The sequence below is a fragment of the Dicentrarchus labrax genome, unplaced genomic scaffold (genome assembly GCF_905237075.1).
Source record: "Dicentrarchus labrax unplaced genomic scaffold, dlabrax2021, whole genome shotgun sequence".
NCBI lineage: Eukaryota > Metazoa > Chordata > Actinopteri > Moronidae > Dicentrarchus > Dicentrarchus labrax.
In genome coordinates, this window is record NW_026136721.1 from 13,481,831 (window position 1) to 13,506,481 (window position 24,651).

A 24,651-nucleotide genomic window follows, 5' to 3' on the forward strand; every position below is an offset into this window, starting at 1 on the left:
TGGGCTCACATACTGGGACGTTTTGCATGTGCCCGCCTCGAAGCCAGTATATGGGCCTAAGTGTCTGTGAGTGTTATATAGACCTCTAGGTGTGATCTCACGTCAGTGGCTTCAACTTAAAAAAGCTTTGACATACATAAGTCTGTTGCTAGCTTTTTTTTATGCTGGTTATGTTATTCTGAAATCAACTGTACGTATTGGTGGACCATAGCTACTCAAGCAGCCTACTGTAAACTACTACACATTTGAGCTGGGCCTATATGTAGACTACTTTACCTGAGTATTTCCATTTTTATGCTTTAGGGAAATATTGTACTGTTTTACTCCACTACAGTTATCTGACACTTTTAGTTAGGTATTAGACTATGCAGATTTAAAATCAATACAAAATATAAACCTACTAATAACCCAGAAGTAAATAGTTGAAATTAGCCACCTTCATCAGCCATATATTAAAGTGCACATGAATCACTAATTGTAACCCAGCAGGCTAATGTAATTTCTGAAATGAGCCACTCTGCATGAGTAGGCCAACATTTACTTTTTTATTTTTTGATGCTAATTGCTTTTGTACTTTTACAAAAGATTTTGAATGCAGCACTTGTAACCGAGCATGTAACACTGTAGTCTTGCTATTACACTGTAGTATTTCACACAACTTGTTTGGAGTGTGTCTGAACATTAAGTGGCGCTGTAACCAAGCTTTTTCTTTGTTGGTGAAGCATATAAACCCCTGGAGGGAGAAATCTAAAGAAAGCTAGAGAGAGAGAGAGAGAGAGTGAAGGGAGGGGGGCTTTCTGCCTGCACAGCGGACTCTCCCTCTCTCTCTCTCTCTCTCTCTCTCTCTCTCTCTCTCTCTCGCAGAGTGCTGAACCCACAGGCGGCAGGTGTGTGCACCGACTGTCCGCCCAAGCTTTCCTCACTTTTACCACGTTTGGGACCGGATCTGGATGCTAAAGCGAGCCGATAAGTCGCAGTGCAACCCGGCTGCCCCACAGTACATCCCTGGCTGTGAGGATGTTGCAGTGATAAGACAGCAGAGCATCTTCTCTCCTCTGGATCGCACTGAGCCGGCATCGTCAGCTGTTGCTCTAGCAGAGAGTGGAAGAGTCGGGAGCAACAGAAAAGGCCAAACTATGCGACTGACTTTCTACCGGTAACCGTTTTCCACCTCAAGTCGACCGGAGGAGCGGATGCGAGCAGAGGTTGCCAACGATCCTCTGACTATTTTCTGCGCTTTGTCGGTGCCGGAGGAGCTGTGCCAATGGAGAAAGCGACTCCGCCGCCCCAGCCCCAGCTCCAGCTGTCGATAGCGAAGACTGAAAGTCCCGCTGAGGACATCTCCGGTCTGACTGACGAGGAGCTGCTCAAGTGGACCAAGGAGGATCTGGTGCGGCGGCTGAGGCGGTCTGAGGCCGACAAGATGAGCGTGATTCTGGACCACGGGAATCTCATCCGGGAGGTCAATCGCAGCCTCCAGCTGCACTTGAACGAGATCAGGGGGCTGAAGGTGAGGGGGGGGCGCGCATCGGTGAAGGATGAGATCATAGGTTTGGAGCGCACCTGAGAGCGCGCATAGCAGGAGGGATGTTCCGCTGTTTAGAGAGCGCCTCTGCAAACACAGTGTGGGAATAGTATCATTGAAGTTCACTGTGCCATTGTGTAGGCCTGTATGACAATCTGATATGGATGGATGTATGGATCCATGTGTGCACACAGGCTTTATGGGCATGCTCAACCTAAGGCAGGCCTACAGTTTTCATTTAACTTTTACTGTGTAGATGGGGAATTAATTAACAAAGGGAGGGGTGTTTGTGACCAAAGTCAATGACAAAATGTATCCCCACAACTCAGCTTAAAAAACACAGGGCAAGTAGAGTAAAGTACAGTGCATGCCTCCTAATACGGAAGAAGAGGGCATGTCCGTCTGTACATCTACAGCTCTGTTCATATGCCAGTGCTAAAATCTGGTGTCCAGATCTCTCTCTGTCCTAGGCACACACACCTCACATTCCTAGAATATCTTGGCTCATAAATCTACAGTATGTGCAGTGCAATTTGCCTTTAGAACAATGTGGCATTTGCTTTGAAAGTATACGCAAGTAACCTTTACTTACTGCCTTTATTTTCTGTGCCACTAACAAGAGGACTATGGCACAGTGTCTACATTGTTTACAGTTACTGAGTACAGACTCAGCCTGAGGTAGCCTCAGATGAAGCACATGGAGATCATTTGCCTTTCTCTGCGACCTCTTCACCTCTCCACCCATGCAAGCTGCCTAATTACACAGGAAAGAGCTGGAGGGTAAGAAAGGGAGAGAGGGGGAGAGGGAGGATAGAGGGAGCACTTGGGAGGTGAGGAAGGGATGTTTAAGTAAACGTTGTATAAAATGTTCAGGGTGTTTAATTTGACTGTTCTAACCCAGTCTTATTTCTGTGTGTGGCCTCTCCATCTCCTACAGAGCATTCTAATCTTCATTATGTACTTCACATTGAATGGTACACAGTGAGTGAATGCTTTTATGGGAAACACAGAGAGGATTAGGATTTCATTTCATTATTATTGCATACAGCATTTCTCAAAGAGCAGCAAAATGGATTGAAATTGGACAATGGTTGCAGCAATTTACTTCAGAGTTAAATGAAAAGAAGATAAACTATTTTGTTTTGTACCAAATCAAAAGCACATTTGTATTCTTTCTGCTCTGATCAGCATTATTATAGTGTTTTACGACTTCCTAATGCTTAGGCCTTATTTTAACTCTCGTTTCCTCTCGTTTTTTTTCTTCTTTTCCTTTCAGGATATTAATCAGAAACTGCAGGAGGACAACCGTGAGCTGCGGGACTTGTGCTGCTTTCTGGACGACGACCGCCAAAAGGGCAAGCGTGTATCCAGGGAGTGGCAGCGCTTGGGACGTTACAGTGCCAGCATCATGCGCAAAGAGGTTACCCTCTACCTCCAGAAACTCAAGGAGCTGGAGCTTCGACAGGAGGAGGTAATCAGGGAGAACATGGAGCTGAAGGAGCTCTGCCTGCTGCTTGACGAGGAGAAGGGGGTGGTAGTTGGAGGAGGTGGCGGTGGAGGAAGTGGAGGGGGGGGGAGTGTAGGGATGGGAGGGTGCCGCAACTCCATTGATAGCCAGAATAGTTTGCTGCTGGTGCCTGGGCATGGGCTCCTGATGAGAGACGTGGGGGATGGGAGCAGCACCTCAAGCGCAGGAAGCGCTGACAGCTCCGATCACCCTCACCATAAGCAGCCTCACCTGGCTCCAGGAGGGGTTGGAGTCAGTAGTGGTGGGGAAAAGGGGAGCCCTGAGCTTGTGCACAAACCCAGGTGCAGCAGCATCAGTGGAATAGGAGGCGGAAGTGGAGGAGACAGGGAGGTGTCCAGCCCTGAGCACCCTGCTGGGCGCCACCGGAGTACAAGCCTGGAGTACCCATACACCCTGCCCCAGCTCTGCCGGCCCCGCTGCGGCTCCATATCCGTGCCTGACCACAGTCGAGTCATGCGGGGCCTCAGCCCGGAAAAATACGGGAGGAACGTGGGCCGACGCAGTCCGGAACAGCACCCCAAGCACCACAGCTCTGATCTCCTCCTGGGCCAGAGGCAGCACTTCCTGGGCCAGGGAGGCAGTGGGGAGCTCTATCAGAGGCACCACAGGAGCAGCATTAGCAGTACTGGTTGTGGGAGCCCTGAGCCCCGGCTGGCACATTTAGGGAGCGCTGACCACCATGAAAAGGGCTGCGTGGTCCAGGGGGGCAGCCCTGAAACTCATAGGCACCAGTACAGTATGAGCCCTGACCATGTGAAGTTTGGCAGCCCTGTGAGAGAGGGGCAGAGGAGGCCAGCTGGAGACGAGCTGTCACCACATCATCGGAGCATCTACAATGGCATGAATGGTAGGTGTGTATGTGTGTGTGTGTGTGTGTGTGTATGCATGCCAGTGTTTCTGTGTGAACTGGGTACACTGCTTTTCTTTCAACACAACCTTACCCTAACTTTACCAAGGTTCTTCACCCTAAAATGTTGTGATTGATGTTATGTGGACATTGTGTCCCCAAAAGGAAAGCTTGTTTCTATAATGTCACACACACACACACACACACACACACACACACACACACACACACACACACACACACACACAATATAGTTATGTGATATGCAATTGGAGTGTACTTATTTGATTGAGAAAATAGAGATACTGTTCCTCATTCTGACTGTTGCAAAATTTACAGCATTATTGATTTTTTTGGCGTCTCAAGAGGAATGTGGGTTGGCTCAGTGCATGAGAGAGAAAAAAGAGTTCAGAAATATTTATTTTACATGTCCTGTATCTAAGTTGAACAGATTCAGTCCAAATGAACCCTACTCAGATTTCAGTGTGTGGTGTGGCGTCACAACTGTTGGCACACAAAAACAGCCTCTCAGATAACAAATTGCCCCCAAATCTTTGCTGCAGTGATGCCCATCTCAGTGAGATCAGTGGGAGTTAAGGATGTCAGAGAGAAGGAGGAATATCAAAGTACCAACTTGGCTGCTGTTTAAATACCCCACAGTGGCTGATAATGATTTCTGGAGTCCGGGGGAAAAAAAGTGCTGAGTGGCACAGAGCTGGCAGAAGCTAAAGGACAAACTCCTCAAGGTGAAATATCTGCCTGGCTTTGCAATATGAAGCTGACATTACAAGAGAAACAAAAACAGCCTAAACAGAGCGGAGTAAATCCAACACTTACAGGAAGGATTTCAGTTACTGCATAAAGTAATGCCAACAGTTTGGTGAGATTATTGTACTATTCTTACTAAATGGTGAGTCATTTATGCCTATTGATTATTTGGATTGATATGTTTTGTTGTGACAGTTACAAAGCAAAGACAGTGTGCTATCTTTGCTAACATTAGCTGACCTTAAAGGGGCAATCAACAGATTTAAATATGAAGTAATATGAATCAGTTTAATAGTCGCAAGGAGTACTACTCAGTCATCTGTGGCCCTGCAGTAGCTTTGTCAAGTCTGAGAAAATAACCCTGGTGATGTAATTGTGATATCATCAGGGTTATCTCAGCTTGGGTTCTGACTGAAACTGCTGACAGAAAGCCTGTCATGTTGTGGAGTTTGAAAAGCATGGGTATTTACCAGACAGGGATGGTATAATAAAGACACAATAACAAAATGTAGTGTTTTTGGGGCTTGATCCATACTGGAGACTAAAAGACAGGATATCTCAACCTCTGTTGCTTCAACTGTGACCATCCTTTTGGTAAACTGTCTTTTTTAAGTCCCCACAACTTTATCGCGGAAGTTCCCCTTTAAGAATTACAGTACAACCATTGTAGCCTCGAAAATGACAGTCCAATAGTAAACATGCTCTCTCACCATTTTGCAATCTACGGATTGCACCGGATTATTGTAAAGACACACACAACTTTGATTTGGATCATCGTTCTATTTTAGCTCTCTGTGCACTCTCTCTATAAGCGATTTCAATCTTGATGTAACCTGAAACCTATATGATGTCTGCAAGAGGCCACGACACATTAATGCTTCACAAATCCTTAATTGGAAAATGTTGTGAGTGCACAGGGCACTCACTGGCCCTCAAGTCTGGTGGTTTGCCAACTGTGGCATAACTGTTGTGAACTTAGCTCAGAGTAAAATGCATGCACAAAATAGCCATTAACCAGGTTCATAAAGACTTCATTAAGCCTGTGTGTGAGAGAAGTCTGTGTGTGCATGTTGCTATAGAGCTATATTGGTATAGCATGACTAGCTGCCTGTCAGGTTGGCTGTATCTCTACCATGAACATGTTCCCACAGGGCCACCATGCCTCCACTGACCTGAGAAGGACACTAAATTTCAAGTGTCACAACCTGATGTTTACAGTTCGATCAAGACATGTAATTAACACTTCACCAGACGTTGAAGAGTTTGCTTTTGTGGTACCGTCACTGAATTAATTGCTTCAAAATTTTGCTGACAGAATAAAATACACAAACACTGGACTGTAATATATGAAGAAAAGAAAGGGAAAGAATAGATTTGTGAGGTAGGGGAAGTAAAGAGAGCAGCTTTGTGGCTATGCCCGTGTATGTCATCCACTGACCCATCCTTACTGCCATGTCCTTTTTTGGACGAAGAGGGAATTTAATTCCTGTGATGATGTAGTACACTCCACTCGCTTGGATTATCCTCTAAGCCCTTTGCACAGTATTATTTCATTTTTTATATATTTGCGTGTGTGTGATTTGGGTGGATGTGTCACAGTGTCCCATCCAGGGTCAGTGTAGCATTGTAGGTTTTTTTTCAGACAAATGAATGTCTCATGTTCACGTGCCACTCGACAGCACTAAAGCCCAGGCCATTTAAATTCCTGACAAAATCCAAAATTAAAGCAAAACAACAGTCAGACCTCTGCAGCCTTTTAATACAATCTGCTTTTGCATCTATTAATAATAATAATAATAATAATAATAATAATAATAATAACATTATGTATAACACTTTCCAAAAACAAGTTATAAAGTGCTTTACAAAGACATGAAAACAAGTTACCAGGTAAAAAAAAAAGGTGTGATTTATACAGTAATAATGATAAATAAGAAATAAGTGGTATGAATTGCTGAAACATTAAAAACAAGTAAACTGATTTTGGGAAGCTTGTCACACATATCCATTTATGTTTATAGTCAAGAGAAAGACACTGCCCCCAAAATGTATTGAAGTGCTCTTACTGTGCTTTGTAATATGACAGAGATGTTAAGTTTTATGCCAGAAGATAAGAAGCCTGCATACGAATACCCTCTCATTTCAACAATACATGATCCAGAAGATAACTGATGATAAGTGGTGGAACTAAAAAACATTTAGAGAAATCAGACAGTACTAAGTACATAAATTGGAGATGAAATAACTGCATGTCACTTTGGAATTTTACAAATTCATGAATGACAATAAATATTAGTTTGCCCATTTGAAATGATAGGCCTCTAAAGCCTGTTAAGACTCTGTATGTGATACTGAGCAGTACAAATAAACAGTGAACCCTTCAGTTCAGTTGTGACCCAGATCAAATATGTCAGTATTTCCATGTGATACATTCCCTCTTAGGGAAAGATAATCAGCCGTGAACATTGTAGTCTCCTGACCCAGACTGGAGGGGTGACTGTTCACTAAGCCTATAGGATCTCTGCACTGCAGAGGGTCTTTTTCAAAAAGAGGAGAGACTTAATCATGTTTTCTGCTTTAGCAATCACAAGTTCTGCATATTAGCTTAAGCTGCTCAGATGATCAGGAGGAGAAAAAAAGGCTGCATGGAGAAAAAAAGACACTACAGTGTGTGGGAGAACCTCTGCCCTTGTGAATGCCACATACACACACACACGCACAGAGTGTAAAACAGTTACTCTACAAGCAAATATCACACTTGCCTGTCGTGAAGTTATCCAATTGGTTTGTGGAGTACTGTTTTGAAGCCTCGGGTTTGGCAATATGGCCGTCGCCATGTTGTTTTTTTCAGAGCCAATGGCAGTGATGTACTGCGAGTTGAGCTGCACTCATTGGCTGTGCTTTGTTTCGACTTGTCTATAGCAGGGACTTGTAAATCACATATTGGCCCACGCCCTAGAGCATACACTGCTTTATCATATATTTTACTCTAAATGGAACCAGACTTTCAAAAAGAACATCATGCTGTATGGACGGAGACTTGAACCTAGCAAGTGAGACCATAAACTGTGTACTGAGCTAAGGCTGAGCTAAGGCTTTTTTGCAGCTCAAGGACCTGCCCCCTGTTGGCTATTAGAAAGAATGCAGGTTTAAGACACTTTTGCTTTTGCTTCACAGAACAGAACAGAACAGAAGCTCTGTCCGCTAATTTACCAGTATATACTGTCTGGAAAAAGCTCCTAATTTCTAGCCAGCGACCACTGATTTTGCCGCCTCAAATGACGACTGTTAGCAGATTTTATCAGCTGTAACTAGATAGCTAAATAATGGTAACTGAGTTGGTTGAAAACTCACTGTCTGAGGGTAAAGCTGTCTGAGCCAAAAAGTCTGAATCTTTACCAGTTAACTAATGATCTACGTAGAACAGTGGTCCCCAACCTGGGGGTTGGGATCCCCACTAGGGTCACCAAAGCTTCATGGAGGGTCGCAAGGCCTTCTTGATGTTAAAGGGTGTAAGAACTTAAAAAAAAAAAAACTTAAAAAAATATATATATATAGGCCAGTAGGCCTCCATATCTCAGCATTTCAGAGAACTAAATGAAATTGTTTGCTAAGATAATATGTATGATTGTTTTTTTGTTTTTTTAAAAACATAATATGGAGAGCGAATTGTATAAAAAGTTCCTAAAACCATCAGAAAACTTACCTCTGATGTAATATTTACAATAAATAATCAGTTCAAAATTCATCCAACACCTCCTATAGTTATTGTGTCCACTATTTGGGATCATTGTACAGTTTATGTTGTTGTGCACAGTTAATATCTATACAATATGTCACTTAGGTTTCGACAGTTTACTCAATGAAAGGAATTTTGATGTCTTCTACTGATGTAGAATACATGAGGAGCAGCATTGTTGTTGTATTTCAACGTAGTGCTAGTTGCTAGTAGAAAAATGGAAGCTCAGACTATTATGTTTAACATAATTCTTGTTTGGATGTTTAGCCCACTATAGAAAAATACAGAGGTTAGGGTTACTTTTACCCAATATCCGACAGAACTGTCAACTTGTTGCACTTCATAGAATCAATCGGTCATCTCATTGGATTGGGAAGCACTTCTAAATCTCCTCTGATGTGCATTCAGTGTTCTGTGAGTTGAATTGTTTTTTTTTCTAGGATAGCAAAGGCATGACTTAGTTCTGAGCTCTATTCATGAGTGGATGGAGTAAGGAATAAGGAATACTTCACTCAAAATGAACAATTATAGAGTTGCCTCGCCCGTCTGTGGGCCAGTATTAATTGTATGTGCAACTTCTACTGGCCCATATCCGTGTGAACTAAATATGCAAGAGTAGTCTTATGGCACTGTTTATAACACAGTATCTTTATCCTTTGCTGGACGAGCTGCTGTAAAAAAAAAAATTGGGCCATAAATTAAGAGTATTCCCAGTTTTCGCTACACCCTTGGTAGGCAGGTTTGAAGGTCTGAATCCAGGCAAATCTTTTGAGAATGAGGCTTTGAGAAGTAAACTTAATGCTATCATGAGTAGCTTACGAGTTTGCTGGAGTATAAACTTACCTAAATCCAATAAAGACTATAAACTCTGATACTGTATCATCCAGGACAGGCTCCCACGCAGTCAGGAAATACTACAGTGGATGTCCAATGAACAGGAGTTCTTTTAAGGTATAGCAGTCACTTAAACAAATATATATATATATATATATATATATATATATATATATTTTTTTTTTTTTTTTTTTTTTTCTCTCTTTGAAATAAGTGTCTAGTGAACTTTTGCATATTCATGTCTAACTCCTCTTGGTGCTTTTTGATTTAATGAGAACTGACAAACACTGGCAGCACGATTCTCTATTCTTGAGCATAAAATATCTGATCGAATTAGCAAAGATCATCCCACTGTCTCATTAACTCTATTAATCTTTATAATTGTAGCATCAGTTCAGACTATCCAGCTCCTCTGGCTGTTGTTCAGAAGTGCTGCTGCCTGTCAGGGCAACAGGAAATCATCACTGAAGCTTTGGCCACAGATAATGTTCTCCCTCCCCACTGTCACTGAGAAAGCCAGGCTAACTCTCTCTCCTTCCCCCTCCTCTCTCTGTCTCTCTCTCCCTCCTTCCATCCTAATTGGCTGCCGGTGTGAACAACCAGCTGTCGGACAGAGAGAAAACTCTGATTACAAAGCCCTCTTTCTGGATGAGGCCGGAGGATGTACTGTTTGCCAGGCTGAGCTGTGCAAAGAGGGTTGAGGAAGTATTTGAGTGGATTACTGGCTGTTTTCTTCCCCTCCTTCTTCCCTCTCTGTCTTCTGTCTTCCTCTCTGCAACACATCTTCTCCTTTTCCTCTGACTCCACTCTATCCTCTTCTTCCTCACGCATCTGCCATGGCGATGGATGGAAAGCATCCCCTTGACAAATTGTGAAGTCTCACAGCCTAAGCGGCAAGAAGAAACTCAAATGTTTGTCACAGCTGCTTGGCATGAACGGATTTAGGGGAACATTAGGCTGCTGTAACTTGAATGGATTAGTATTATTACCAGATAGCCTCATCTGTGCTTCTACATCCCAGCTTTACCTTTCATTACTAGTTCAACTTGATGAAGTGGCATGGTATTGTATAAATTGACTTGTTCAGACTCATAATCCTGTCTTTCAGCCAATGAGGAAGACTATTTAAAACGTTCTGTCGTTGCATTTTTTTTTCCCGAATAAGAGTAGCAGTATTGCGTGATGTTTTTTTAGAATTTAACAGAGTGAAGGAATGAGAGATTAAAAACTCCAGAGATAGTTAGAGTTGGCCCCATCAGAGACTTGCGTTTCACAAGGTGCATGTCTTCATCACAACCCGCAAAGGGGAAAATGTTACTTTTAAATGCTATGATGGCATTTGAATTTGTAATCACACCTGAGACCAATTATCCCAAACACCCTTGCCTATAGGCCATCAGAGCAGCCATTAACCAAGGAGTGCATGATTAGGCATTTTGTTTATCTACCCCTGGTGCATATCATTGTCATTTTTAATCAAGCCGCCGTCAGCTTTGTCTCTTTAAAAGTTGCTTCTTCTGGATGGAGCATAGAGTCGTATGTATTGCCTCTCTGTTCTATGATGTTCAAACAATGCACAATGCAGTTACTTTTTTTTTTTTTTTTGTACCCGTACCTGCCAAACACAATAGTAATGTCAATGGGAAATGGAGTGTGAAATGTCTCCAACAAGAGAAAAAAAAATTATGTTTGGCATGACTAAATTATGAATTAGGGAGAGGCAAGGAGAATGATCACTGCAGGTATAGTAAAGATGAACATTTACAATATTATGAGTGCATGCTTGTGCAGCATTTTGGCACTCTGATGTAAGCAAATGTTATTGTTTTCCTGTAAAAAAAAAGAAAGAAAGAAGAAAAGCTTAAAACAGATCATTCAGTCTTTATTTATGAACATGTGGAGCAGGTAACCGTTGTAGGATGTTCCCAAACATTTCCCCCCACCAGCAGCTCCTAAGTAGCTGTGTGAGTTATGAAGGAGGCTGCTTGGCATGTACTAGCGTCGCTCCAGCCCAAACCCCAGAGGTATGTGACAAATGTTCCACAGTAGCCCCAGTCATCCGGTAGACACGCAAACCCAATGGAATGGAGTCTTTGTCCTCTTACACTGTGCCAATGGGGAGCGGCCCACTGAGCTGAGAGGAAATTAGCTTGCTAGGCCAGGTAATTAACTGGAAGTTGAGTGGCTGCCATGTATGAGGGCAGCACTGGGCCTGAGGGAACCTCTGTCAGTCCCAAAGTCACCAGCAGTAACCACATTTAGCTATGTTACATTTACTTCAGCTGTAGCTGTGTGTCATGCTGAGAGCTGGCAGTCTGAGGGTATCAGGTGATCAGGTGGGAGTGAAGAAGGGTGGTGAGTGGACAGATGAAGCTAAGTGCATCATGTGCTGTGTGCAGGCTTTCATTGAGCTGTGTCTTACTTTTTGGCTAGGAAGAACTGATGTCCATGTTTTTTTTTTAGTCATACTGACTCAGTTTGATGAGTTATTTCAATGACTGTATATTCAGCCTGAGTGAGTTGGCTAAGGAGCATTTACAGAGAAATTAATATGAATATCTTTAGGTTACCTCCTTATCTTTGTACCTTTGTGCGACTCAAAGCAAGTCTATATTTGCTGAACAGCAGCCACTGTGGCCAGATGTGACAATTTCGAGATAATGGTAAAATGTTAAAGCACAGGGAATGAATGAATGAATGCATGTTTTGTCATATTAAGAGAAGTGCAATAAATGTGTTATTCTTATGCACAAAGTAAATCTGTAAAGTCAGTTTAGTAAAACATGTGACACTGTAGCCTGGATGAGATCATTTTGAGATGTTTATAAAAAGTGTATAAAACGATCTTCCACAAAAAGAGGTAAAAAAGAAATAAAAAATATACGTACACCATGTGAGCAAATACAAATCCCAATATCTTGTAATTCTATGCTTGCCCATTCTCTAACATTATAAAACAAGCCGCAGGATTCTAAGAAACGGTGAGAAAAAGGATGAGGGGATTGTCATTGATGGTCAGTAAAGGTCCATATAATCACCTGAAATTAAGAATTTTTGTGTTTTAGGTGTCTTAGATTGAGCCATGTTTATCTACAGAGGGAGTAGGTCCTCTTCCACAGAGTCCACCATGTCGAACCACCATGTGTCTACAGTAGCCCAAAATCAACAAACACTGGCTTTAGCTTTAGGACCCTTTTGTGTTTTCCCCGACTCGTGGCCACCGTTGTTTCTCCTACATGCTCGGAAGGCTGAGCTGTATCCAAATGGAAACTTCACAGTAGATGCCACTTAATCCTACACACTGGTCATTTAATGAAAAGCAAAGTACTTTTTAAAGTTAACCACTGATGCAACTTGTAAGAACAGAGAACCCTTTTCTGCCTTATTATCTCACTGCTGTTCTCCAGCAGTGACACGGCTCCCTGTGGCATACCAGGTGCCAAATACCACGCAAGCAATGTCCTGTCAGGTCCTGAATAAGCCATTGCAAATATTTATGTAATGGACACCTATGTCTGAATGACGTAAAAGCCAGATAGATGAAGACAGCAATCTTATGTATTCCATGTCTAAAAAGGAATTTAAGTTCAAGTTGACAGCCAGAAGCTAGGAGGCCAGGTAAGGTGGTGCTGGCAAACCTCTGGGTGCACTGAATTGAGTAACAGTACATTTAATGCTTATGAATTCAACCTTTAATCAGGAAGAGAAACAATGTGTTGTTTCTTCTCTAAAAAGTTGCATCGTCTTGCTTTAATGCTCGGCTAGATAAGCATGTCTGTGGCGCCTGTCTGTCATGCATTCCTATCACTGATGAAGCAAGCTTTGCTGCTGCCATCGCTGTGATGATTTTTAGAGCCCCACCATCTGTTAAAAGAAAGTGAGATAACACATCGACACAACAACATGTCAAAAGCGCTTCAACTGACATCATTATTATCCCTCCCTTACACAACACCCAGGATGTAGTTATCCATTTCCTGGGGCATAAATGTATCTCCTGCCCACATTGTGCATTATGTGCATTTGATGTAATGTTTTTCCTGATGAGAATGACAGCAAGGCACATGTGCAGCTCCCATTACTGCGGATGGATGGGCTGACCAACGTAAAATGATTGGCACCGCAGTCATTATATTTATATCATTATCTCTTACTAGTTCTCTTTCAGAAATGTCTTTTGGTCTGTGAGATTTCCTCTCAGAGATATTGAAATCAATTTCACTGCCCCCCACTGCTCCAGACTGACTGGCTCATTTCCTGTACTGTTACAGCAAAAGGTACATTTAATTACCTCTTTCATCTGGCTTTGTGAGAGCTTTAGCTGCAGGTAAAACATGTAATTGAGAGAATTCTTGGGTCGCTTTGTGCTGAAGTAAATGGTCATTGGGTGTGCTGGTATGTTACTTTTTTAATAGTTTCTTTAAATGTAGGCCAATTAATTTCCAGGTTCTTTTGCGTTGATTTTAAGAATGCACTGCTTTTGTTTGCAATCTTTTTCTCTCATATAATGGTAGTGCTCAAAATCTCACTTTCACTTCTTTAATGTGAGAAGAGTTGTGTGAAGCGTGCAGTATTTTAAGAGCAGAAGGATGTAAATTTATGTTCACACCTAGATGTGACCCCTGAAGGCTCCGTACACCAGCGTTAATGTCAGCTCCTTCAGCATTTATCTTACGAAATGTTTCCTAAATTCTATATTTCATGGTGTTGTTCCGAAACAAACTGCCTCAAAAAAATTATATATCTGATGCAATACACTGCGTTATTTCGATCTGAATATAAAGGGCTTATTAACATGACACAGCTACAAAAGGATTAGTTGATTTCATTAGGGAGGGGAGAGAATTCGTGTAAACAAGTCTCAGCCTCGGGACATGGGTCATCAAGGTCCGAAGGCTTGTGGGAGTTGAGAAGACAGAAGTCATTAAATGCAGATCCTCGGTGCTAGACGAAGCAGCAAAGAATTCTGGGACACTTAAAATCCTACATCATTCACAGTTGGTGAAATGACCAATATTGCATCGCATCCCCACCCATCTGAGCCACACGCATACACACACCACAATCTTCTAGACACCACTGTATGCCCAGCCTGTTGTATTATTCAACAGCATTGAGGAGTGATGGGTGGTGACATGTTAAAATGGGACAAGAGCAGTTTATCTTGCAAATGTCTGTTTTAAATATTTAATTTACCTTTGAGAGTCATAGCAGAATGCATACCACACCGATGTGACTGACAACATGGGCCCATGTAAGAATGGGGAGGGATGATGTGGGGGCCTGAACATGGAGGACAAAAGCAACAAAAGACGAGTTAAGGGCTGGTGTTGTGACAGCACTCGCTTTTATAAATCTTTCTGGCAGTATTTCAGTTTTTTCCTGCTCTGTTGATATCCCTCTGGTTGATTTCAGGACAAACATTCAACATTTTTAGTGCCCATCCATCAACTTAAACGAGCATGTGTATGATTACTACAAAGCACACACATTGCTGGTAATATTCAAATGTGACGTATGTACTCCATGCATGAGTTTGCACGTGGTGGCGTGAGTGTGCTCTCCCTTTTGATATAGATGTGTGTATGTCTGTCTGGGTCCCTAAGATCTCAAAAGCAAAATAACTACACACACACAAAACCACACACACTGCCCTTGTAGGCTTGATCAGCCTACAGGGCACCAATTATCCAGCTCTACTTCAGTGAGTTTCATGCTCTCATCTCTCCACAGTCTACTGTAGCCTCACAGCGAGCCAAACTGTAGAAACCACAGCTCCTAGTTATTTGCTGTTCCTACCTGCTGCCATCACTCACTTCATTACTGTTCTTACACAGTAGTCAGAAGATATTACATTCATTATAGCAGCATGAGAGCTTTTGTTCTCATATTCCTGTATCTTTATACTCTGCGTGGTCTAATGTTACAACAAATGTAAGCTTAAGTTGTAAAAATACAACACTAGGAAGGATTTATGTGAAGATAGACCCATTTTATCAGCCTAAATGTCAACTAAGAAGAGATAGATAGATGCAAGTCTGAAAATCCTGTTTTGTGAATTAGGTAAGTACACATTATAAGGACACCAAATGGGCTAAGGAAATATACAGTAGCTGCACTTTAATGTTGTTGAATCCGGCTCTTACAAGGAATAGTTCTACGTTTTGGGAAAGATTCACATTCTTCCCAAGAGTCTTATTCTCACAGCATTGTTATTTACTATTGAGCTAGAGCCAGGAGGCTGTTAGCTTAGCTTAACATAAGGATTAACTCTCGTAAAACCACAAATAGCTTTTTGTACATTTCTGTTTGGATTAAACAAACAAGGCACAATGTGTTCATTAGTGAGATTTAGAGGTTCTAGTAGGCAGATTTGATAGAGCCAAGCTAGCTGTTTCCCTGTTTGCTGTTTGCTTTCAGTCTTTATGCTAAGCTAAGCTAATCACTTCCAGGCTCCAGCTCCATACTTAACACAAAGAAATGGCAGTGATATTGACCTTCATATATACTATATAATGAATACTATACTATATTTTCATGACTCACCAACTTTAAATATATTGTGCCTTTTTGTTCATTCAGTGTCCTTCAGTGCCACAATGATTTCTGGATATTAAAATTCAAAAGTTGCCTTTCATTTCCATTTGAAGCCATTGTAACTTTTCCTGCTTTAACTACCGTAACAAACCACCCAATCTCACAATAGTGTAATGACTTTAAGCATGGCAACCAATTTGTTTATGAGTTTAAAAATTCCATTTTATACAAAGTTTACCCTTTACTTTAAGTTTATTGATTTGAATCAGACAAGTCACCGGGGTCTCTCCTACACTGACTGACAGCTAATGCATCAATGACTGACAACCACTGGAGTCCATCAGCATGTTGGAGCTACAGTCAATGACCAAAGAGATGAAATTCCCCAGACCCGAAGGGGTATTGACGTGAAGACTGGGCCTTTTTGGGAGACATTGTTAGCCACCCACCAAACACTGACTTGACTCCATAAATATCTTGCAGTTTTTTTCCACTTGCTGTATGTGCAGTGGCCACACATAATCTCTGTATTATGCATTCAGAAGTTGCCCTCTTGCTCCAGAGTTGCACATAACAGCACTGACTGCAGCTGCCCGAGGGACGTCAAGACAAGCAGCCCTCCTGCCAGGCGGCCTTGCTGACTGACTGACTGACTGTCTCTCTGATTGTCTGACTGACTGCTAGCTAAACGGAAGGTCACTGATCTACCATGCATCTCCACAGGCTTTCCTGCCCAGCCAACCTGAATAATTTATGTGGCAGATTTTTAGGAGATCTGAGGGAATGGCCATGTGAAATTACCTTACATTGATCCTGTAAGTTGAGAGAAGGAGAGGGGGTGGGGGGGGGGGGTGATAGATGAAAGAGGGTTGAAGGATGAGAAGCCCTGAGGAGAGAAGCTTCATGTGTTTACTGGCTTGATTCAGACATCAATAACAACTTGATTACCAGTTTTGACAAATAATACAGATTTACTAGATATACCACTCCACTTTTTCCAAAGCTGCCTTATTTTTATTGATTGGATTTTTCAAACTGATTTCACCAATTTCCATGAAACAAAGCAGATCTGATTTTCTTAAGAACAACTTTAAAAAACGGTCTTGAATCTCTTATACGAACTCAAACATTATGAGTTATATAGAGGTAATAATTGGTGTCTGGCTGCAAAGGGAAAAGGGTTTCCCATCCGGAACAGTGATTTATTCATTGTGGGAGCCGCGTCTCCCCAGCCAATCTCACAGATCTCTTTGTGGGGAAATTTAGAGCCTTTCAGTTGAGCTCTGGAGTACAGAGGTGGAATTTAAGGGAGCTTAGGTCCCACATTATTCTGGAGTAATCACATTATCTATATACTCTTCCTCTGACCCACACAGAACCCCCCTTCCCTCGACACATCTCTCACATCCCGTTAAATCCAATTTGGTTTTAATGCCCTGCCCATAACTAAATCAACAAACATCGTCCAAGTGTGCTGTATGTTTTCTCACTTTATAACTCTCCTTGAAGAGGTCACGGTTGCTGGCTGGAGTTCAGAATGAGCAAGTTTTATTAGACATTGATTAGTTCCCTTTAAAGGGATCCTTTGCATTTTGGCACATGCCTGCTGTGTGTTAACAGGACTGCTCCATCACAAGACAGCAGTTTGTAATCTTGTGACCTCTGTGTGTGTGTGTGTGTGTGTGTGTGTGTGTGTGTGTGTGTGTGTGTGTGTGTGTGTGTGTGTGTGTGGCTGCTGACTTTGAGACAGAAAATCCATTTAAGCTAATTGTTCTTGTGCTTGAGCGGGTGAGGTTTGAGTCCTAAGACCCAGAACTGAGTTACGCTGATGCGTTGAACAAGAAACTGTATTGTTTCCACCGGCTATTGCCTCACATCCTTCTTTACTGACATATTTTTTAACCGTGAATTCCTAGTTGTCCTTGTGATCTGATTCCTAAATGTACTGTAAGCTAGCTGCATCTCAGTTGTATCTACTGTGTTGTAAGGTGCTTCCAGACTGACACCAAAAATCATGCAGTGAGACAAAAATATCAAGCATGTTTGAAACTGATCTGGAGATTGCAGACAAGGTAATGAGCTGAGAAACAGAGGGGTGCCAACCTTCATACAGCAGGGTGATGACAAGGCCTTGCTGACATGTGTTTATTATGAGAACTAATCTGGAACACATCTGGAACTAATCACGCCTAATATTTATTTTGCACTAGTATAAGCTACATAAATGAATGTTTCAGAATCCTGGGATCAATCGTAAAACACATTCAGAAAAAACGCTGGGATGTCATTGTTAGACCGTTCTATGTTCATCGATCAGCTACCCTTCATGTACACTTTCTGTGTTTGTTTCTGTTGGGAGGCTCTCCACGGACCACACCTGCAAGGCAATGGTTCGGGGACACATGGAGACAGCCAATAGCCCAGAAGGCTACTTTTTAGGTAGCCTTGCTAACTTGTTTGCTGGTACATTAAAATAATGTAATGCTAAAAACAACAGTGAAGAAGCACAAAGCTGTAACACAGATGTTCGTGGAAAACTAGTAAAAGTTTGTACAGCAAAGGAAGACACGCAGGAAAGCTCAGCCTGCTGAAATGTGTCCATTGTAACATTTAACAAATAAATACATATCTTTGATAACATCTTAAGCCTGCACAGGCAAGGAAACATGCTATATAACCCCGTTGGTCATGTGACCCTCCCCTGCAGTTAGTGCTCTGTGTTGGTTTTAGTCAGGGTTCCCACTTGTCCTGGAAAACCTGTACATTTAGAGACTAGTTTTCCAGTCATGGAAACACCTGGAATTTGATTACAATTTCTGTAAAAAAAGATACATTTTACTTGATTGGAATCGTTACTTATGGGCTGTGGCCATAATGGTATGGTGAGAGGAAAACAGTTGTAAACGTTGTCCCACATAAAACGCTGACCACCTACCTGTAATAAACCTGAGACACTTAATCATGAACCTTGGATCATTAAAAAAATAAGTAAATACTACGCTACTAGGCAAGTGCTGTCTTGTATTGTTAATAAAAACTCCTGGAAAATGATTTCTTTAAAAGAGTGGGAACCCTGGTTAATCTGTTACAAGGTAGAAATTGTTGATAGTTGACAACATTAAGGAACTTGGAGAAAAGTTCCTCCTTTGGAGTAACACATCTAGCAAAGCTATTTCCACCGTAAATCTTCCGCTCAGAGCAAACATTGCCCTCTATCACAGTGAATGAAAAGCGTCAAGTATGTTTGCAAATTAATCTGGACGTCCCAGACAAGGCTCTGAACTCAGGAACAGAGTGGACACCAACCATGTGTTTATTATGAAAATTCATCTGGAAAACATCTGGAACTAATCACATTGTACAGCGGGTACCCTGCTTGGCCCAATATTAATTTTGTACTAATATCACCAGCGAATATTTAAAGCTGATTTTCATTGTTAGATTTGATAAGTGCTGATTTTATGTCTGGCATCAATCCAAAACCAAACTGCTGGGATGTCATTGCTGGACCACTCTACGTTTGTATCGATCCATCAGAGCATGTTCACACAAAGTCCTGCTTTCAAATGCAGCATCTAAACAGCTATCAGCTACGCTTCCTGTAGGCGTTCTGTGTCTTTGTTTGTGTTTGTGTGTTGGGAGGAAATGAGATGTGATCATGTATTTACCTCCCTCTAACTTGTCTATGAGCTCTGCTTTAGCTGTGAAATCAATTCCATTCCACACACCCCGACCTCCAAATGAAAATACCCTCTAGCCCACCACTGCATCCCCTGACTCTTTAAAGGAGTTTTCATATCTGTGCTGTCTTGCCTCATCCCCCCCTCCATGAAGATAAACAAAGAGAGGGAAGTGGCAGGGAACTTAGTGAAGGTGGATACTGGAATCTTTCGCAGAACTCGGCGGTCACAAGAGCGTTATGAATGTTTAATGAGAGATGTTAGCGCGCCAAGGAGAGGAAATGTGCTGAAAACATGATTATGGGCTCATGGGGAGGAAACCGTTGGTGGAGAGAGAAAAAGAGAGATATCAAGCAGGGTAGCAAGGATAAAAGAATTGTTTTGAAGGGCAGAGGAGGTAAAGAGGGATAACGTTTTTATTTTTTTTAAGCTTGGACCGCTTAAGGCAAAGGCATTTTTCCACTTCTTAACCGAACCGAGTTCTGACCAGATGTGCTCACAGAGCCAGAGAGTATGAGGGCAAACACTGTGTGTGCTGTACTTTATAACAGCTTTAGATTAACACCATTTTGTGTGACAGTAACAGTTTTTCTGCCAAGCAAAAGTAAAGCAGCACAGGAATCTTCAGTCAAGGATGTCAAGATAGAGTCAATGGCTTGCCTTGTTTAAGGACAATAAGGGGGAGTGCGATAGTGTGAGAGAGCAACCTTTTAGTGGAGAAAGCTGTTTAATCTTGCACTCCTTAAGCAGAATAAAGCCTTTGTCTCCTGCTGTTGTTTCACATTATCTGTTAGTCTTAAATTTGATACACTTTGAGATTAAGGTCCAGATAAATCACTCTGCCTGTAGCTGTCCATGTGTGTGTACATTGGGATTCACATTTAGCCACCCTGTGAAGGTTGTTGCCATTCTGCTCGCTGTCACTTGCACCATTGCAGCAGAGATTGAAACATAAGAGGGGGAAATGTGGAAAAGTTGTAAATGCTGCTCTGTTCAACATGACATAAAGTGGTGGCCATGGACCTGATGGTCTTTTGAGTGTACTATTTCTTTTGCTGCTTTTATCTACCAGGTCCTCTTCAGATGCCACCATGTTGAACTGTTTGTAGCCCAGAGCTGACAAACCAAACGCTGGCTCTATATAGGGCCTTTCGCATTTTTCATTATAGCAGCATGAGAGCTTGCACGGCCAACATAGTTCCTCTTACACTTGGCATATCGACCTTAACTCTCTGCAAAAAAAGCAAATAATTGTAATTTCCCAAATTCCAAGGTATTCTGAGTGAGTTTTTGAGTGGTGACCAGGACATGTTCAATAATAAATATTTCAATTTTCACCTTTTGCATAAATTTCCGCTGATAACAAAAACTTTTCGCATCCATCATCATGTTTTATTAATGAGTCATTTTCCCTTGTTTTGGCAGTCTTAACAGACAGACATCAGCTCTAAATCATTAGATTAACAAGGCTCTTTTCTCTTGTCAAAACAACACTTTAAAACTCATCTCTTCCTCTCTCTTTCCCCATCTCTCTTTATCACAGCATTGATATCAGCCGGCTGCTGCACCAACAACTGTAGAAATGTCAAGCTATGGGACAGGTAAGAACCACTCTCCACCTTCTTTCTTTTACATAAATCTCTTTTCTGTTAATTAGAGTCTTTGAGAGGAAAAGAACAACCAATGACGGTCACTGTGTGTTCTTTCCATGAGGACCCATAATCCAGTAATTAGCTCCCATTATTCTATTTTACCATACAGTGTGCTTTACTTAGCTGGAGTCTTGAAACATATTTACATTTAACAGTTGGCTTGGAGGGTGTTTGTGATTGAAAAAAGAATGACAATTAGAAATCTCTCTAATCATTAGTTGATCAGCATAACATCTGAATTATATTCTGTTGTGATGCTGTGTCATTGCAGGGTCGCTCCTTGAGTTAGTCCTGTGTACGGGCTCCAGATGAGTAATGTGTTTGCATGCTTGTTCTTGCCCAGGTGTAATCACAGTGGGTTTACAATGGGGCTACAGAGTTAGAGGTGACCCTATCCTGTCCCCAAGTGTATCCTACATCTTCAATCAGGCCTCAGTGGGAGGTCGAGATGGCTCTGTTAATATTTAATGACTGCAAGACAAGACACACCTCCCCCTACTGGATAGTCCCCGCCCCCCCAGCCAGAACCCACGCACACACAACCGCATATAATCATAGGCATAATTCATACACATTCTCATGGTTGTTCTACCATACATGGTGACCTTTACTACTTGTGGATTAAAGCTTCCTTCTTTTCTTCCACATTAGTCGTTTCAATTCACTATTCCTTCTATGCATGTGCACCAGTGATTCAGGTGAAGTAAAGAAGAAAGTGTACTTTATGTCAGTAGATGATTTGCAAGCTCAGAGAAAAGCAACAAGGATGTGCTAACAATGCAGACTGAAGTCAGGTCCCCTGGCTCTCTGCTGTGGTGGAGACAGACGCAGGCAGGAACAAAAGGATCTGTCACTGATAAGCAACACAAAAGCCTGCAGTGATGAACATCTTACTCAGTCAAACTCTCAAAATCTAATCTATCTATCTATCTATCTATCTATCTATCTATCTATCTATCTATCTATCTATCTATCTATCTATCTATCTATCTATCTATCTATCTATCTATCTGGTTAATAATATTCTGGATAGGCCTATTATCTGGATAATTTTCAGATTCTGGAATAATCCCCTTGGCTTGAGCATCTAGACCAGAATCCATTTATTAACAACCTATTAACATTCACAACTGCAGACTTGACAGAATATTGTAAGAACCGTAAGAAAGATTACCTTCAAGGTTAAATTCCGTATTTGTGTTGGTATGAGAGGCTGCTGCTTCAGTTTTAGTGTCCTGGTGTTGTGCATGCTGGCTCACTGTCACACTGTCATGGCTTACTGGGGCACTCGAATATAGCGGTGACATTGTTAATGTTATTAGTAACACCTGTGCTTTTCCCACTATGACACGTCAAGATGACTGCTGTGAAATAGAGAATTATGGTGGAATTTTATCTGTTTGTATTGCTAATGGTTGAGTATTCATCACCATGAAATTGAGTAATGCTCTTTTGGAAATGCATTGCCACGCAGAATGTTAGTGGTGCTTACTTTGCAAGCAATTATTCATTCAAAATAGGTTCATTTAATATCACTATTACACATCAAACAACTCATGAAATACATATGTTCATGTAACACAAAGAAATATTATAATATAATATAATATTTTTCCATCATTTTATTGTTCAAGTTGCTATATAATCATTTTGTAAATTAAGTTGTAAGCATATATAAGGGTGTATTTATGTATTTGGCAACAACTGTTACTGCTCCTGTGGGCACCTAGAAGTGGTTGCTGGTGTATAAAAAGAACATGGATGACAATATAGTAGAACACTTGTTTATCTAGCCTACTGTTATAAATGCTAAATGGGTTGCCTAAAGGGTTAAAATCAAGCCTTACCAATTTTTGCTGTAACTGAAGAACAGTGAGAGAGCTCAGAGGCACAAATCTAACCAAGGAGCACCTTGGGAAATGCAGTTTGTGACGACTGACTGACTTGCCTTCTCACCAACTGCAGAATTCATAGTTTAATATAAAGTTAAACCAATTATAATGATGTACATTCATAAAGGATCTCAATTCTATCTACACCTAAGTAATTAGTAAACAATTTTATTGACCATTAAGCCATTAGTTGTTTTTGCACCTTCTTCATAATTTTATAGTTTTTAACTTGTTCAATTATGTGGAACATCCTTTATTCTCAAGATGCTAAAAGGTATGCTTTAAAAATTTGAACTACAACGAAATGTATTCAACTTTTTGTGAATGAATAAAGACTAAACAATTGTGTGAAAGACGGACAAATGGACAAATTAACTAATTAGCCGATAATGTCAATGGCCAACCGGATGTTTGCTCAAGAAATATTATATTATACATTTGTTACATTTGGTCTTTCCGGTTTATCAAATCAGTCAAGGATCAATAATGCCCCACAAAAGTTATACTGTGATAATGATGAGATCTCTTCTTCTTGTTCTTCTTCTATTCCTGTGCAGCTTTGATGCCTCCTCTTGACCCCTACTTGACCAGCTAGGCTCCTCAAACGGAGGGGTGGTCGCAGTGGTACAGCCCTCCTGCATCTCTGGCCTTGACAGACATGAGGGCCCCCGGACGCCACCCTCCGTAGCTCCAGATGGAGCCTCATCCGTGTCCAAAGCCCTGAAACAGCCTGCCTCCATGTTTTCATTTCTACATATTGAGAGTTTGAGAGAAGGGGTGGGAGTTTTCGGGGAGAATGCTATTAGTAAGGATGGGAAAACTTGTGAAGACTGCCACAGCTAAATGGATTAGAGTGGGTATCTCTCCCTGCCAACTGTGACACGGCTACCTCCCGGAGAGCACCCAGAGGAAGGGAGGGACGCCGGGGAGGATAGGATTCTGCACTGTTTGTGCCGCTGTCCTCTGTTTACAAATGCAGATCATTGGTGGAGAAGCACATAAAGTAAACTTTCTACACCCCGCTGTTCTTAATTATTTTCCCACACTCTTCCCTCGATCTCTTTCTCCTATTTCCCTCCCTGTTTTTCCACTCTCTCCCCCGTCTCCTTCATCTTCAGATATCCATCCTCTCCAACGTGTGTAATGAGACTGGTGTAATCTAATGTTCTGTCTCTCGGTCTCCAAATCCAGCCGATCACAAGATTGCCATCGTCTTCAACTTTTTCAGCCATTTTCAAGAGAATTTAAAAACAAAACAAAAAACATATTTGTCAAAGATGTTCTAGCAAAGAAAAAAACAACAACCTCTTCCTGTGTCTTAAACCAACATGGTCACCATTACTAGCTGCTGACAGATGTTCTAGTTCTATAAGATGCAATGTTCAGGTGTAATTTTTCTTTTTTGTATTATCTTCTTGCTCCCTTAAAGCGCCTATATTGAAGCTGGGGATAAGATTATACGTTTCTCCATGTTGTTTTTTACAAGGAAGTAAAGTCCAAGTAAAAAGTAGTTTATTGGATTAGTTTTCTATATATCTATATATAAATATAATATGATTATTATTTTTGACTTACTGGTATTAGAACTATTATATGAAGATGCATATGATATATATCAAATAATAAACAGAATTCTTTATGTAAAAGTG

At 41.5% G+C, this 24,651-nt stretch overlaps 1 protein-coding gene across 1 annotated transcript; it reads left to right on the plus strand.

Moving 5' to 3' along the window:
* Positions 1-337: 337 nt before the first annotated feature.
* ccdc85al (coiled-coil domain containing 85A, like) lies at positions 338-24,651 on the plus strand. The gene is made up of 4 exons (XM_051384563.1): positions 338-1,510; positions 2,802-3,900; positions 21,002-21,059; positions 23,560-24,651. Exons 1-4 carry the CDS (start codon positions 1,265-1,267, stop codon positions 23,576-23,578), a joined length of 1,422 nt encoding a protein of 473 aa, XP_051240523.1. The 5' UTR covers positions 338-1,264; the 3' UTR covers positions 23,579-24,651.